This window comes from Mytilus californianus, unplaced genomic scaffold, assembly GCF_021869535.1.
Source record: "Mytilus californianus isolate M0D057914Y unplaced genomic scaffold, xbMytCali1.0.p SCAF_2, whole genome shotgun sequence".
NCBI lineage: Eukaryota > Metazoa > Mollusca > Bivalvia > Mytilida > Mytilidae > Mytilus > Mytilus californianus.
The window spans coordinates 123,756,308-123,773,439 of NW_026262668.1; the positions used below are offsets into that span (position 1 = coordinate 123,756,308).

Genomic DNA, 17,132 nt, shown 5'->3' on the forward strand with positions numbered 1-17,132 from the left:
CCCCTATGTTCTATTTTTAGCCATGGTGGCCATGTTTGTCGATGGATCAAAACTTCGGATACAATTTATAAACTAGATACCCTAAGGAAAATTAGTTAAAGTTTGAAGGTATTTGGCCCAGTAGTTTCAGAGGAGAAGATTTTTGAAATAGTTTACGACGACGACAGACGACGGACGCCAAGTGATGGCATAAGCTCACATGGGGCCCTTTGGGCCCCGGTGAGCTAAAAAAAAGAGAAAAATCCCAAATTTACAAAAATGACAGCATAGGAAATTTGACACGAAAAAGCAACAAAATTATATAAAACTTTCTTATATTAACACCTACCTATAGTTTTTTTTTAGTTAAATTTATTCAGATTGGTCCACTTTATCTTTAGTGAAAGTATGAAAAAAAGTTTAATTGTGAAACTGTGATTTTTTTCATGATAATAGCCCCAAAATGGGTAAAAATTAATGAAAAATGGGAAAATCATCAAAACTGGGTACTTTCAAATGGCCTTAGCAAAAAAAGAGGTGCACCACCATATGATTTTTTCTTCACCAATTCTTTGTTTACAGTCATATAAACCCAAAAATCAGGTGAAGAAAAAAAGTTTAATTCTAGAAATTTTTGGCTCCTCAGAGGTGTACATCCTTAAGTAAGGCTTGTTTTTATAGAACTTATTCATCATGTCACTTTTATGACTGGAAACGTGTGGCTGGCAAAAGGTCAGGTCAAAAAGATCACATACACTTCAATTTTTTTCTAAATTATGTGAAAATTGCAAACCTACATTATATGTCCATATCAGGCTCTGCACAACCGGACTTGTAATATAATTTATTGGTCTTGTCCAGACAATACAACTGTTTTGGAAGCTATGTTGCAAACAGGGTCCTATACTCATTTTGACTTCGATACTGAACACATGTTTTTTGTCATGATTATATTGGTAGTTAAAAACATTAAAATGACGATTTCGGGTGAAATTTGGTGACTGCTGCCCGCATTAGACAGGTGACTGCTGAAAAGAGTTAAATCATATAGAGAAAACGTTTGGGAGGGTCTGAAAGTGACCATTAGAGACAGGTGACTGCTGAAACTAGATAACCATTAAGGTAGGTTTGACTGTATTACATTTTTTCATTAATCCTTGATCGAAATATAAATCATTGAGGAATGTTTAAACTCAATGAAAGCTATCTGATATTGTTCCTGTCAAATTTTATATTCTTCATATAAACCAACCTGTTGATTGAGTAACAAGCCATACAACACTCTCTCCAGACTTATCAAAGTTCATTTCACTACTGGTAGTATATGTGAGGGGTATCCGCCATATGTAGCTGTAATTAAAATGTTATCTTAATTTAAACTTTTTTGTTAAATTTTAAGAAGTATTTCTTTAATAAATATGGCCATCAAAAGTGATAATTAACATAAATAAATAACATTTCACTATTTAAAAACACATTTCTGTAAAATATGGAAGCCTTTCACTGCCTCTTTTACAAATTATATTTCTTAGGCAGAAATGTTTCTTCAAATTTATGATCTCCAACTTAGTAGTAAACCAATTAAAAATTTGATTTGGTTGATAGAGCAGCTTGTAAATTATATTTCTGATTGCTGTTAAATACTTTCTATTTCTTTTCATGTTCATTACATTGAAAACTTACTTGAATGGAGACTGAAATTTTTCAGTTGTGTTTGAGTCTTTGTTAAAAAGAAATCTTTTTTGTTCCACTGTCAGACCAGACTTTGCTCTGGTCACCATGACAACAGGATAGTTCATCTGCAGTATCCATGTATCCATAATATCCTTCACAGTATATGGAATAGTTTTCCCTTCCTCTTCAGCAACCTAATTAAGATGTTTATTTTATGTCATATCAATTGACAACAGAGACATATTTCTTAATGTGAGGATGAAATATTTTTAACATAAGTCAATTGCATTAAAGCAACATTCTACATACCAATGCATGATTATGTAATCTCATTTTCTACCTACAAATTCCCTAGAGGAGTTGCTGCTACGGTTTTGTAACTTGTCAATGTGTGTTATGAACAAATTGCAATCATTCTAAGAAGCATTTAGGTCAAATCCATAACTTATTGTTTGCATAAACAAAATTAACATACATTTCACAAACTGCATAATACAATGTGTACTTTTTTTATAGTACAGTGTCCAAAATTAAATTGTCCATAAGGTATCATATAAGCAGCTGATGTCTTTTTTTATTAAACTGTATGAGTCTTCTAAGAAAGATGTGTATCCCTTACCATCAACAAATAATATAGACAAAAGAGGTAACAGAGACATGTGCAAGTTTGGTTTAATTCTGTCAAGCTGTTTGCAAGAAGTTTTGGATTAAAATAGTGTGCCACAGACAACAACAAAAAAAGAAGTTGGCAGAATTGATCCCTATACAGTTTTGCTATCAGTCCATTTAAAAATTAACAAAGAATTGTAAGGGTGCATATAAGTATTTTCTCTCATTCAACCCTGAATTCATCAAAACTTGAAAAATATGATATTTAGTTGTGCTATTGTTACTAATCATGTGTTTACAAATTACAAAATCATGATTGTACCCATTGCATATTAAACAAAAATAGGATGGTCTTAGGGAGATTGAAAAAACAAACCTTCTGTAAAGCATTCCATAAATCTTCATGTACAGCACTTTGGTATTTCAATCCATTCAAGTAATTCTGAAAAAGGTCACTTAACTGATGTATTTACAGAAATAATTTGAACATTTTTTTTTAGCAAATTTAACATTACAGCTAGAAATTTTGAAAAAGACTCAAAAACATTGCTTAATATCAGTGTTGTAGTAATAAGCACTGAAGTCTTATCAAACACGAAAACAAACAGAAGTAAAACTTTCAACTTTAAAGTCACATTTATTTTTCATTCATAGTTAAAAATAATACCCTCTGTCTTTGTCCATGTTTAGGGATTTCTTCCAATCATCTTCTGGTTATAAGAGTTAGTGAAACACAACGTATAAGCAATTTGGAACCCAAAATTGAATTTCATAATTGTCAATCTTGATTAACACAAAATGTTTTGACACACCCAACACTTATTATGTAGTCAATAATAAAAGATTCTGCTTCTTGTCAATTGCATTGCTGGTCTTAATCATGACATACAGTGTCTTTCCTAATATTCTTTTTTACTCCTGAATCTATATACTTACAATTAGCCCATGTCTAAATGTTTCCTCTCCAAGTACATATCTTATCATCCTTATCACTGATCCTCCCTATAAGTAAAGTACAAACTATAAATCCTATATCTACTAAAAAGTATTCTCTAATACATTCATTATCCCTTATTATTTCCCTACTGTACTATCATTTATTCAACCAATACTATCAATTACACATCAGGTATTAATTTCTGCATCATAGGTTTAAACTCCAAAGCTATCAACAGGAGCATTCAATTATTATTTTCAAGATTTGGTAATCTTCCTCAAATATAGTCTCCTTGGAAAGGGGTCAAATCTTCCAATAAAGTGAAAAAAATTCTACCAATCTATCACCTTTTAACCAATATTAGACTATAAGTAAATGGTTGTCCTGTAAATGAAAAAAATTTGTAAGGGTTCCGCGGTACCCAGTGTCTCGCCTACTTTTGCTGTTGTCTATGTTTTCAGTGTGATTGGGGAATGCACATAATAGATTTACAGTTAATGAAATAAAGCGTTTGAAATGTATGAAAAAAGTTATGTTTGTAAAAAATGAATACAGTATGCAATCAAATCTATAGATTTATAAAAGAGTTGAAACATAAATTTATGAACAACTGATAAAGATAATAATTTTTGAATTAAGTTTGGTAAAAATCCAGGATGGTTTATGAATCTAATAAATGTTTTAAAAACTTTAACTGCAGACTGTATGTAATTTTAACTGGAAGAAAATTTAAGTCCATTTATAAGTAATATAAGGAACAAGAGTGCACACGCTGAAATGTCTCGCCTTCTTTACTAATCATTGATATTATGTTGATAGTCCTAAATATAAAGCTTTATTACAACTGTCACATAAACTTAACATTAACCAAGTAAACTAAACATTGACCAATGAACCATGAAAATGAGGTCAAGGTCAGATGAACCATGCTAGGCAGGCATGTACAGTTAACAATTCTTCCATACAACAAATATAGTTGACCTATTGCTTATAGTTTAAGAAAAACAGACGAAAACACAAAAACTTAACACTGAGCAATGAACCTTGAAAATGAGGTCAAGGTCAAATAAAACCTGCGTGACTGACATATAGATCATAAAATATTTCCATACACCAAATATAGTTGAACTATTGCATATAGTATTAGAAAAAAAGACCAAAACTCAAAAACTTAACTTTGACCACTGAACCATGAAAATGAGGTCAAGGTAAGATGACACCTGCCAGCTAGACTTGTACACCTTACAATCATTCCATACACCAAATATAGCTGACCTATTGCATGCAGTATTAGAAAAAAAGACCAAAACTCAAAAACTTAACTTTGACCACTGAACCATGAAAATGAGGTCAAAGTCAGATGACACCTGCCAGCTAGACATGTACACCTTACAATCATTCCATACACCAAATATAGTAGACCTATTGCATACAGTATAAGAAAAACAGACCAAAACACAAAAACTTAACTATAACCACTGAACCATGAAAATGAGGTCAAGGTCAGATGACACCTGCCAGTTGGACATGTACACCTTACAGTCCTTCCATACACCGAATATACTAGACCTATTGCTTATAGTATCTGAGATATGGACTTGACCACCAAAACTTAACCTTGTTCACTGATCCATGAAATGAGGTCGAGGTCAAGTGAAATCTGTCTGACAGGCATGAGGACCTTGCAAGGTACGCACATACCAAATATAGTTATCCTATTACTTATAATAAGAGAGAATTTAACATTACAAAAAATCTGAACTTTTTTTTCAAGTAGTCACTGAACCATGAAAATGAGGTCAAGGACATTGGACATGTGACTGACTGAAACTTCGTAACATGAGGCATCCATATACAAAGTATGAAGCATCCAGGTCTTCCATCTTCTAAAATATAAAGCTTTTAAGAAGTTAGCTAACGCCGCCGCCGCCGGATCGCTATCCCTATGTCGAGCTTTCTGCGACAAAAGTCGCAGGCTCGACAAAAACAGGAAATAAGTTTTTACAAAATTTCCTTTTAGATACTAGCTTTTGATCATTAACAAGCTTCTGTCCAAGTTTGGTACAAATCCAGGATAGTTTAAGAAAGTTATTAAAATTTTTAAAACTTTAACCACAGAGTGAATGTAATGTTAACCGTTGGCGGGGGCATAAAAATATTGTTGAAATAGTTTTTATCAACACAATCAAGAGTACAAAATCTAGTTATTATAGATAATGTATTCATTAATGATTGGATTCATTTGAATTTTATATTATCAGAATTTAAAACCAAATAAAAATGAGGTAAAACATCAAAGATAACAATGTGGAATAAATTCTATGACAAAATCAACACCAAAAGATTTCCTAAAAAAAGGTTCAAATAGTTGACATCTACGCTACATGGATCTGGTTGACATTTTCTATATAGACATACCTTGCTGTAAGATATTTTATCTATGCTACATGGATCTAGTTGACACTTTCTATAGACATACCTTGCTGTAAGATATTTTATCAAATATTTCATTTATTTGGTCTGGATTTTCTACAGGAACATAAATTGGATGTGATGATTTCACACTGTCAAACTCAAAAGCATCATACATGTCTCCAATCGGGAAAAGATCAAACTGTAAAATAAATAAACAATAAAAGTACTTTGAATATTCTGTTCTTCACTATCTTTATTTGTAAAGAGAATTTCATATTACTAGCAATAATTAACTGACAATGCATTAACGCAATTATATATGAGATAAACATAGCTAGCATTTTCTGTTTATTCATTGGTTTAAGTTCATTAAGTGTAAGTAACAGAATGAGTGGTCTATACTCAGCAGAATGAACAAGTCAGTAATTTTAAACTCCATTACTGAGACTTGACTATAGGTGTTGCTGTTTACCTTTACCTATTGTTCAACAAGATTGTAAAATTGACAATACAATTGGGACATTTAAATTGACCAGTTGGTATTGTTAGAGTTGATTACCTTGATGCTACCTGTACTGTTTCTTATTCACCTAACCCAACCTTACAGAATGCTTTTTTCCTGAAGTTTTTCTTCACCTAGATATATAGGGTTATACTGTTATAAAATTGATAGGGAAGAAAATATTGTTGGTTTTCATTGTTTTAAATCCCCAATATAGATGATTTATCTAATTTTGTCCCAAAAATCTAAATCAGTAAAAGATTTTCTTAACTGCATGTTACTATGTATGAAAATTAAAACTGCTTTTACATATAAATAAATGAATCTTAAAATTTTTAAACCTTATACATAGTATTAATCAGCTGTCAGTGAAACAAGAAATAGCTATTCAGCTACTTTCAGTTTCAGTTTTCAGATGGATATGTTGTGCATTTCTTCATATATCCATTCAAACTTTTCATTTTGGAGTATTATTTGCAGTGTGTGAAATCTATTGGAATCTATGTGCACAAAATGTTGGGATTTATTTTTCATTTGAGTTCACTTCTTATATGCCATTGAATTTTGCTTCTTAAAATGTGACTTGTTTTTTCCAAGAATGGATTTTAATTAATGTATCAAGGAGGAAATAAATCATTCAAAATGTTTTGTATGGCTTTCACATGATGATGTACATGTAATATTCAAAATAATTTTGGAGAAATAAGTTCATCCAATATGTTTCTGTGATTTTGAAAATAATCATTATAAAATTCTGGATCTAATATGAAGATGATTCACCTGTTTAAATGGGATATACATCATTGAAATGAAATATCAAATCTAGTGATAAAGTGAAAAAATAACAGTAAAATATTCCATAAAAAATTATAATGTGAGGATAAAAATTTTAAATGTGATATTGGAAATAATCATTATAAAATTCTGGACCTAATATTGTTTAATAGGATATATATATATATCATGGGAAATTAAATAAAAACTGAATACTTGGATATAGATAAATCAAGTGATATTGTGAAAAATTCAAATAAAATATATTAACTTTGTTAATGTAAAGTGAGGATAGTTATTTTGAATATTATATAGGAAATAAGCTAAAATTACAATATTCTGGATCTAATATAAAGACTCTGCACCTGCTTAATTGGGATATATATCATGGGAAATTAAACAGAATACTGTGGATATAGAAAAAAAATCTAGCGATATAGTGAAAAATGTGAGAAAATATTCCAGAAAGTTAATAAAAGAAGGAATATATTTTAAAATTATTTCAAATAATGAAACTGGAATACTGGATGGGATGTCAAATGTCAGCGTCAATAAATAAATTAATAAAACAGTTTATACACAACTATTATTTTGATATTTCACAATGCATAAACACTTTGTACAAGACTCATGTCAATAAGTATTGAACAAATGTCTAAATGAAGGAATGCACACATTTTTTCTAGTGTTTATTAATCCTCATCCTGGAAAATTATGGAAATTATGAAATAATTATGATTGCCACAATAGTAAAAAAAAATATTTTGAGTTACCTCCCATTAGAAACAGCAAAAGAGATAAAAGAGGTCTTTTCAACAACATAAAATAAATTCAAGCCCTCATAGTATTTGGCTATGAAAACATTTTGAGGAAATTTAGCGCATCATATGACAAGCAATGGAATACCCTGCAAGAAAAAAAAAACATAAACAATCTTGTTCTTGCTCACTCCTAAAATTTGAAATGACAGTAAAATGAAAATCTCTCGTTTTCCTTCTGAATGCTGTGTTTCTATGGCAATTTTATGGCGAATTACTTCAAGGAATACATTCATTTCATTAAAAAAAGACTGTAATTACTATGTTCATTTCCTTTACTTGTTTTAGGATTCTCTAATGAAAAACATGGGGAAATGATTTTTTTTTTAAATCAGCAGTTTTCAGCAAATATAAGAACATGAAATAAGTTTGCATCTTGTGGTTACACTCTAGCTTTATTCGTACCATGATTTAAACTGTATGCATGTTAAATTATTTAACAAAGATAAAAATTGAAGCATTAATGCCACATGGATTACTTTTGATAGACCTATCCCAGTTACACTGAAAAAGATAAAATTGAACAGGTAAAATGTCCAAGGAAGACTTTAAATGCATGAGGGATCACCTATTCATCAATTCTAACAATACCAACTGGTAAATTTAAGTGTCCCAATTGTATTGTCAATTTTACAATCTGGTTAAACAATAGGTAAAGGTAAACAGCAACACCTATATTCAAGTCACAGTAGGATGTATAAAAAAAAATATTTTGATACCAGTTGTGTTTTATAGGTAAACCAGTTTTATTCTGGTAACTTTATCTTTAGATTTACCCAAGTTAAGTTTGAGCATTTTTTTTTTTAGTCCCTTGAAAATTTTCTGCATAATTCTTAACAAAATCAATAGAATAAGACAACACATTAAAGGCTTCTGTGTAGTACTGATGTGGTTTATCCAAAACAGATGGACAATCTATTTAATAGTCAATAACAATATTCCTGGTGGTACATGTACTAATTTGGACTAAATTATGGTTTCTTTAAACAGAAGATAATGAATATATTACCATTTTCCAATCTGGATGGACATGATCAGTTCCCATATACTGTACAAAGGTAGCAAATCCCTCATTCAACCATAGATCATCCCACCATTTCATTGTTACAAGGTCACCAAACCACTAAAAGACAAATAAAATATGTGCAGAAAATACATTAAGAAATTCAAAGGGTTGTTATACAAATGCAATACTATAAATCAATGTACAATTTTGGATTGATTGATGGCTTCTTAAAATCCAGTAGAATTTATTACATGCAGTCCGGATGATAACATACTAATGTCAAAGGAACTTATTCTATTAAACCTGCACACTCAGTTGGTTGTTTACCTACTAGCTGACAAGGTAACAGTCCACACAAAGACATGTCACCATACCTGTATGCACCATTCTTACTCTGTTCTGACTCTCTTTACTCAAGAAAACTCCTAAATACCAAGTCATCCTACTCTTAATTACCAAGTCCTTTTACTATTAAAACACCAAGTCCTTGGTGAAAAAGCAGCAAATACCAATTTTTCATCATAAGTACACATTTTGTAAGTCAATTTCATATAAAATACAAATTTTAACAGGATGTTTACATTTCTCAAGACATATTATCAAAATTATTATTTACCAAATTTTTTTTTACTTTTAACTGACTATTTCAAACATGAATATATTTAGTTGCAAATGCAAAATACTTGGCAAGAAAGTTCAAATGTTTTTGTCAATGTAAAACAAGAAAATCATCCTACATACTTGGTGGGAAAGTTCATGGGCTATCGCTGATGTAACACGGGCTAAATTATCTTCTGTTGACATCTTGTCGTCATACAGCATGGCTGTCTCCCTGTAAGTAATCAGTCCCCAATTCTCCATGGCACCAAGAGGGTAGTCTGGGACTGCAATCATATCTGAAAGTAAATTTCAGGCCATTAGGATTAAACCATCTTAATCTGTCATTAACCTTTGTTAACAGTAATGCCAGTAGAAGAAATCTATCTGTCATTAACCTTTGTTCACAGTAATGCCAGTAGAAGAAATCTATACAGTTCATTCTAATTTATTGTCTAACTTTTCTTTTTAAAAAAACTTTATAAAATAAAACAACTAGAACTGCAACATTAGCTTTCATTGACAAAAGGTAAGTTAAAGAGGTCTAATGGATTTGAAAAACTTTTTTTTAGAAGGTCTGTCAAGAAAGTTTCCTGAAATAGGACCTCAGATTATCCAATTTTGTATTTCTTAATTTCATAGGTCTTAAATGGATCAAAGGCAAAAGAGAAATGATATGCACAGTCTTAAGAACTAATCTTTTATCTTCAAGACATTTCAAATCTCCCTGAATTCCTAAAAATCAGTTATTACCTAAAAAGGGCTTGCATATTTATTTTCCAGGTGGTTCTAATTTGAGTTCAAGGGGAAATATTGACAAACAAGTGTTAACACAAGCCTGTCTGCCTCAGTTTAAACTTCAAAGTTGACTACATAAAGTTTAACATACAAACAATAAAAACATTAGCTGTCCTCATAACGGGACTAATACTCCAGCCCCTACTTCTATGGTACAAAAGTTAAAGGGAGGACACAAATCAGACAAGGTTTTACTACCATAGGGGTCGAAGGTCATATTCAAGGGCAGAGTGATCTGACTGATATATGACCCCCCCACCTCAATCCCATGTAGCATTAGCATATCAAGTTTGGTAAAACAAAAGTTCTATGGTACAGAAGTTATGTGCAGGACAAGACAAGGTTTTACCATCATAGGGTCAAAGGTCAGAATGACTTGACTTCGGTATATGAAACACCCAAAGCCCATGATTGCAACTGAATAGCAAGTTTGGTTGACTGAAGTTTTACGGTGCAATAGATATTGGCTGGACACAAACTGGATAAGATTTTACTATCATTGGGGAGGTCAAAGCAAAGGTCATAGTGACCTGACTTTGTAATATGACACATGCTAAGCCCATGATTCAACTGCATACCAAGTTTGGTTAACCTAAGTTTTATGGAACAAAACTTATGCACCGTACACAAAGGACAAACAGACAGAGGGACATGGTGATTCCTATATACCTCCAAAACTTTGTATGTGGGGGATATAAAAATGGGACTATCTTTACTGATCTTCTAAATAATCTACAAAATATCACACTAGGATCATCAAATCTTACAATGACATCCACATCTTACCTTGCTTTGGTAAAGGAAAGGAAATGTTGAAATAATCTTCATAGAAAGTTATCACTTTAGTACCCACATTCAAGGCCTCTGTTGTCTGAAGGACTGAATTTGGCTGGGCCCAAACTCCATACTTAAAAAAAAGTTTGTGTAAAATTACAAAAATATACTGTTGGTAATAAACATATAATAAGTTGAACTTACAATGCTGAGTATAATTAACTTAATTGCTGTATATATACATGTGTATGTCAAATTTCATAATATATTATCGGTCAAATTAGAGGAATATATTAAACAACAATTTATAGATAAAAGATAAAATCATGTACCTGAAGTCCATTAGTTGTAGTCTGGTGTTGTGATTTAAACTGAGACACAACAAAGGCCACAAGATAAGTTGACATCCTTGGAGTTGGACTATAATGATCTGCTTCAAACCCATTTTCTCTATTACAAATATAAAATTAGCAGTTATTTTCAAATTTTATTCCTAGCATATAGTGAGAAAAGTGTGACTATGTCATGGTAACTTCATTTTTAATGGCCTATTTTGTGAAAACAAAACGAGAAAATCTTACTTCTGAAGATATTCGTATCTTCTGTATCTGTGTATATTCTTTTAGCTAAAAACTTGTAGAAGAAATTGAGCCAACAAACAGTGCATTGTATATTCAAAAAAAGAATTTAACTACCATTAAGATTCTGATAAAAAAAAACCATTTCAGTATGTGCAGAAACATAAACAAAATTAATTTTAACTCAAATTGAGGGAGGATTTCAGTAGACACAACGATGAACCCCTTTAGAGGGTGGAAGGCTGAATAACTTTGGATTTCCAATTACCAGGAACCATGCTGTTTTCATAAAGCAGGCTGAGGTTAATCAAATTAATGCTAGTTTTTAACCAAACACATTTTCCCAGCACATAAGCTCAACTTTTTTTATAATAAATTACCATTTAATGTTCTTAACAAGAGTGCACACATTGAAATGTCTTGCCTGTTTTACTGACCATTGATTTTATGTTGAAAGTCTTAAAGGTAAAGGTTTTACTAAAAGCATTACAGAAACTTAACATTTTTTAAAATCTATGACAATGAGGTCAAGGTCAGATAAATTGTGTCAGACAGACAAATACATCTTACAATTTTTGTATACACCAAATATAGTTGACCTATTGCATATGCCAATTGAAAAACACACCAAAAAATAAAAACTTATCATTGGAATGAACTATAAATATGAGGTCAAGGTCAGATGATACCTGCCAGACATACATGTGCACCTTACAATTATTCCATGCACCAAATGTAGTTGACCTATTGCTATTAGTACTTGAAAAACAGACCAAAACACAAAAGCTTAACATTGACCATTTAACCATAAAAATTAGGTCAAGGTCAGATGATACCTTCCAGACAGACATGTACACCTTACAATCATTCCATAAACCAAATATAGTTGACCTATTGCTTATAGTACTTGAAAAACAGACAAAAACACATAAATTTAATATTGACCAAAGAACCACCATGAAAATGAGGTCAAGGTCAGATGATACCTGCAAGACAGACTTGTGCACCTACTGCTTATAGTACTTGAAAAACAGACCAAAACACAAAAAATTAACATTGACCAACGAACCATGAAAATGATGTCAAGGTCGGATGAAACCTGCCAGACTGACATGTACCCATTACAATCATTCCATACACCAAATATAGTTGACCTACTGCTTATAGTATTTGAGAAACGGACCTAATCACGTAACTTTAACCGTGATCACTGATCCATTAAATGAGGTAGAGGTCAGGTGAACTCTGTCTGACAGACATGTAGACGTTACAAGGAACCCATATACCAAATATAAAACTCAATTTTTTTTTTCAAGCAGTCACTGAACCATGAAAATGAGGTCAAGGACAATGGACATATGATTGACTGAAACTTCGTAACATAAGGTATCTGCATACAAGATGTGAAGCATCCAAATCTTCTACCTTCTGAAATATAAAGCTTTATACAAGTAGTTTACGCCAGATAGTAATACCTATGTCTCGCATACTGCGACGAAAGTTTCGTCGAAGGCGAGACAATAAAACCATCAGGATAGCCAGACTTCTCCAAAAATATAGTATCATGCTAAAAAATCCTAAAATACCCAATATGAGATTCTCAAATACCGTTTTACAAACTAAAAGGAAATTCTGTCTTTTTTCAATAAGTAAAACTTAATACCACTCTTTGAATTTTTACAGTGCCTTTGACACCTTTAACATTTGTTGTTGTCTTTAATTTCGTTTTATTTGAATACAATATGCATATTTAAATTTATATGTAAACAAACCTTAATGTTGTTGATACTATTTTTGTATTTGATAAACTGAGCCATCCAACTTTTCTCACAACTGTAATATTGAAGACAGCTTTGAATTCTGGTTCATCAAAACAAGGGAACGCCTTTCTAGCATCTGTTGGCTGGAACTGAGTTGTTGCAAGATATCTGTGCAAATGAAAACAAAGTTAGTTGTGCCAAAGGGGTTCATTGGGTCCTTCCAATATATACTTCATTATTTATTATTTTAGACAAAAATGACACGCAATATAATGGGAAGCTGTTTCAAAAAATATTATAAAAAAGCACTGGCTACAATTACGTTAAAAACGTAACGATAACGAAAAAATCATTGTTACGTTTAAGACCGATACCTGGAATGGAAGATCGGGTTGGGAACTGATTAATTACGATCGTAACAATAATATTTGTGCCTACGGTTAAATTGAGTTATTGTTACTTCAATGCATTTAAATGTATGTAATATATCAAAATTTAACTTGAAAAAACTTTTATTTTTAATAAATTCAAAAATACAATATTGCATATACAAACATTGTATAGTTTATTTAGATTGGCAACTTCTGCACATCCAGTGTGTGCTTTTGGGGGCGTGTTTAAGGCCAAAGCATTTTGTTTTCTCAAAATGTTTTATAATTATCTTTGAGAAATGAAGGCTGGAGAGCAAATGCAGTGCAATTTCCATTATAATAAATATTTCCAAGGGCATATCTCTTTAAAAATATTTGATCAGCACTGATTTTTTAAATTGTCCAAGACATTGCTGATATAAACCTTTGATATGAATTTAATCAAAATCTGGCAAAAATTGTACATGTGTGAGAGTGCTTATGATGCAATTTTCCATATAATTATTATTTCCAAGCAGCACAACTCTTTTAAAAACAATTGATCGACACTGATTTTTTAACTTGTCCGAGACATTGCTGATATAATCCTATGACATAAGTTTCATAAAAATCTGGCAAGAATTGTACACATGAAAGCACTAACAATGCTATTTTCAATATAATTAATATTTCGAAGGGGCACAACTCTTTTAAAAATTATTAATCGGCACTGATTTTCAAACTCGTCCAAGACAATGCTGATATAAAACCTAAGATATAAGTTTTATAAAAATCTGGCAAGAATTGTACATGTGAGAGGGCCAACAAGATGGGATGGATGGACCGATGAACGCCCAGTGTTTCTATGTCCCAAGCAACGTGTCGCACAGGGAACAATCAAACTAGTTGGAAGTACATTTTGAAATTATTCTAATTTCATGTAAAGACTAAAGTCAGGGAAACACCATCTTCCATAGCCAAGGGTTATGACCTGAACTGCTTGTGAAGAGGAGCGAGTGGAATTGTAACCTCCTGACTAGCGAAGATACATGTTGGGAAAAATAAGTTTTTCATATAATTAAAATAATAATAATCGTCCTTTTCTGGATTTTGATACTTGTTTCACACAGGAAACTCTTTTATCTATACCAAAATTTAAGAAAAAAGAAACAATTTTTTGCTTCCTAGTGTTATTTCTTTTTTTCAACATATTTGTGTAAATTTTCCAGCTTGTTCCCTTTTCCCGTATCTGTGTGGATGTGTTAGATTTCAATGAATATAATCTTTGTATATAACTTAAATTATCAATTAAATCAGGGATTTCATTACCACAAATTACTTAAAACCTTAACTAAATTATTTCATACTGATACAAAGATTTAGGGGACACTCATTCAATTGTCTAAGGGGTGAGGAGGGGGCAGGAGGATTTTTTTGAAGATTGCATTGACTATTCATTTTCATCATCGGTTTCTAAGCATGCTTATTTTTTTCCCTGCTTTTCCACACATAATTTATTTTCAGTTTTGTTCACAACTGATTCCTACATCTTATATGTGCAGAATATTCATTTTCATTCATTCTTTCCACAAACCATCAGAGATTGGAACACTCTCCCTCCAGGGGTTGTATCAGCACCGTCAGTCGAGGCTTTCAAAGCCTCAGTGACAAAGCTGAACTAAATTCAAACATTATGACTATGAGAGAGGGGGAGGTGTCCATATGCGCACCGAAGTCATGGCAAAATTTTCAATTTATTGATTGTGGCTATTATTGGGTAGAACTGGGACAGTATATCTAACAATATATATGTTCCTGGGTAGAAGTATTAAATGCAAGTTTATTTTTTTTATTTTTAGCTCTGGACTCTTGTAGTCTTAGACTCTTACCACTACCAGGCCAGGATATTTATTTTCAAAATACAATAATGGGGGGTGTTGAAAAATGTTCATGTAACACATTACTGTTCCCCTTAACCTGTTAACCTATTAGGAAAAAATAATTATTAATTCACAAGATAACATGTCATCAGTCTTTTGTTCTTCAGTAGTAATAAAGTGTATAGTTTTCACAATTCTCCCGCTAAATTAACTCCCCTTTTCACATTTCACGAAACAATTACGGTCATTATCCGGAAAAAATATTAGTTGTCCTACATGATTGAAAGCCGGAAATTTTCTACTGCACAGTTACGCGGTCATATCGTCAGTGAATCGATTATTCTGCCACTGTTGACCAGACTGTCACAAGAGACATATATATGTCTCTTCTTAGATATATTTAGAGTATTTGTAAATCCAGAGACATAATGATTTATTATATAGTATGTCTCTTGTAAATCAGTAGAAAAAATGGTGTACTATATTCAGTTTAAAAATTACTTTCCGTAATTAAAAATAAAAGAAAAATTCTAGTATCAACAATACAGTGATTTTTAGTGTCCCTAAGCTACTTATTAGCTTATGACTTTCGATCTACATTATATATAATTATTCTGTAAATTACATATCAAAGATTATTTACTGTAGATTAATCAGAATTTAAACTATGCAAAATAGAATCTGTATCTATTTTATTTTAAAATCAGCGGTATATTGGCTCAAGCTAAAATATACGTCTTGCTGCTTGCATAAATCTGGGACTAATAGATCATTGATATGTCAATTTATTAGTCCCAGCATAAATCAACATTAAAATTCAAATACCTTTTGTTTCCACCTTCTGTGTATGAGCTCAGATAAAAGCCTTTTAGGTCAGTTTGTAGCGGTCCCCTAAATTCCATGGATAAAACGTATTCATGGTCTTTAAGTATTTCACCACTTAAGTGAAAATGCATGAACTGACGTTTTATATCATCTTCTATTCTCACAATTTTGATTTCTGGGCCCGACTGTCTCTCACTTGTAAATGTAATTGATTGGTTATTTATTGTCAACTTATTTACGTGTACCGTTACAGTTTTGGTTGGCTCAATACATTTGATTTTGATACTAATCATTCCTTGGAAATTAAAGTTGATTTCTTCATCAGTGTCATATAGATGTGGTGTAATTTCAAGGTCATATTGAAGTGGGTACACTGTTTTAGGTAATCTAATATCCTCCAAAGTTGTAACCGGCCGCAACGTAGATGCTGATTTTGATGTTATAGCTGGATGCGTAGGTGATGTTGTCAGTGATGCAATTGTTGACGCAATTTTTATCTTTGGACAGACATTACCTAAAATAATATTCAAAATTACTTTGGAAATGGTCTATTTAAAGGAGTTTTTACTTTGTATGTTGTGGCATAATGTATTAGCAAAATATTGTCATTTGATGTCCAATGTCCGAATCTTATATTTATAAAGGTCTAAAAATGCATTAAAACCTCTAATTTTTAAAGTTTTGGCCAAATTTCGAGTACTTTATGACAAAAAATGAACGAGAAGGACATTACCAAAACCTTATCCCATAAAATCACAATATAATTCAGCACAACATGTTGCTGTTTAAGATATTTTCATACAAATATAATTGCACATTTTATATGTTTTTGTAAATTTTTGTATATAGGGACGTT

At 31.6% G+C, this 17,132-nt stretch overlaps 1 protein-coding gene across 1 annotated transcript in view; it reads right to left on the reverse strand.

Annotated features, from left to right (window-relative positions):
- Positions 1-16,861, reverse strand: part of LOC127727793 (uncharacterized) — a 117,304-nt gene extending 100,443 nt beyond the window's left edge. Inside the window, exons 1-12 of the mRNA XM_052234910.1 lie at positions 16,845-16,861; positions 16,277-16,471; positions 13,234-13,389; positions 11,216-11,333; positions 10,896-11,016; positions 9,456-9,610; positions 8,718-8,831; positions 5,679-5,813; positions 3,199-3,264; positions 2,639-2,704; positions 1,663-1,847; positions 1,232-1,329 (exon numbers count right to left, since the gene is read on the reverse strand). Of these exons, the coding sequence (XP_052090870.1) occupies positions 1,232-1,329; positions 1,663-1,847; positions 2,639-2,704; positions 3,199-3,264; positions 5,679-5,813; positions 8,718-8,831; positions 9,456-9,610; positions 10,896-11,016; positions 11,216-11,333; positions 13,234-13,389; positions 16,277-16,471; positions 16,845-16,861 (1,426 nt within the window). The remainder of the gene's footprint in view (positions 1-1,231; positions 1,330-1,662; positions 1,848-2,638; positions 2,705-3,198; positions 3,265-5,678; positions 5,814-8,717; positions 8,832-9,455; positions 9,611-10,895; positions 11,017-11,215; positions 11,334-13,233; positions 13,390-16,276; positions 16,472-16,844) is intronic.
- Positions 16,862-17,132: the final 271 nt, after the last annotated feature.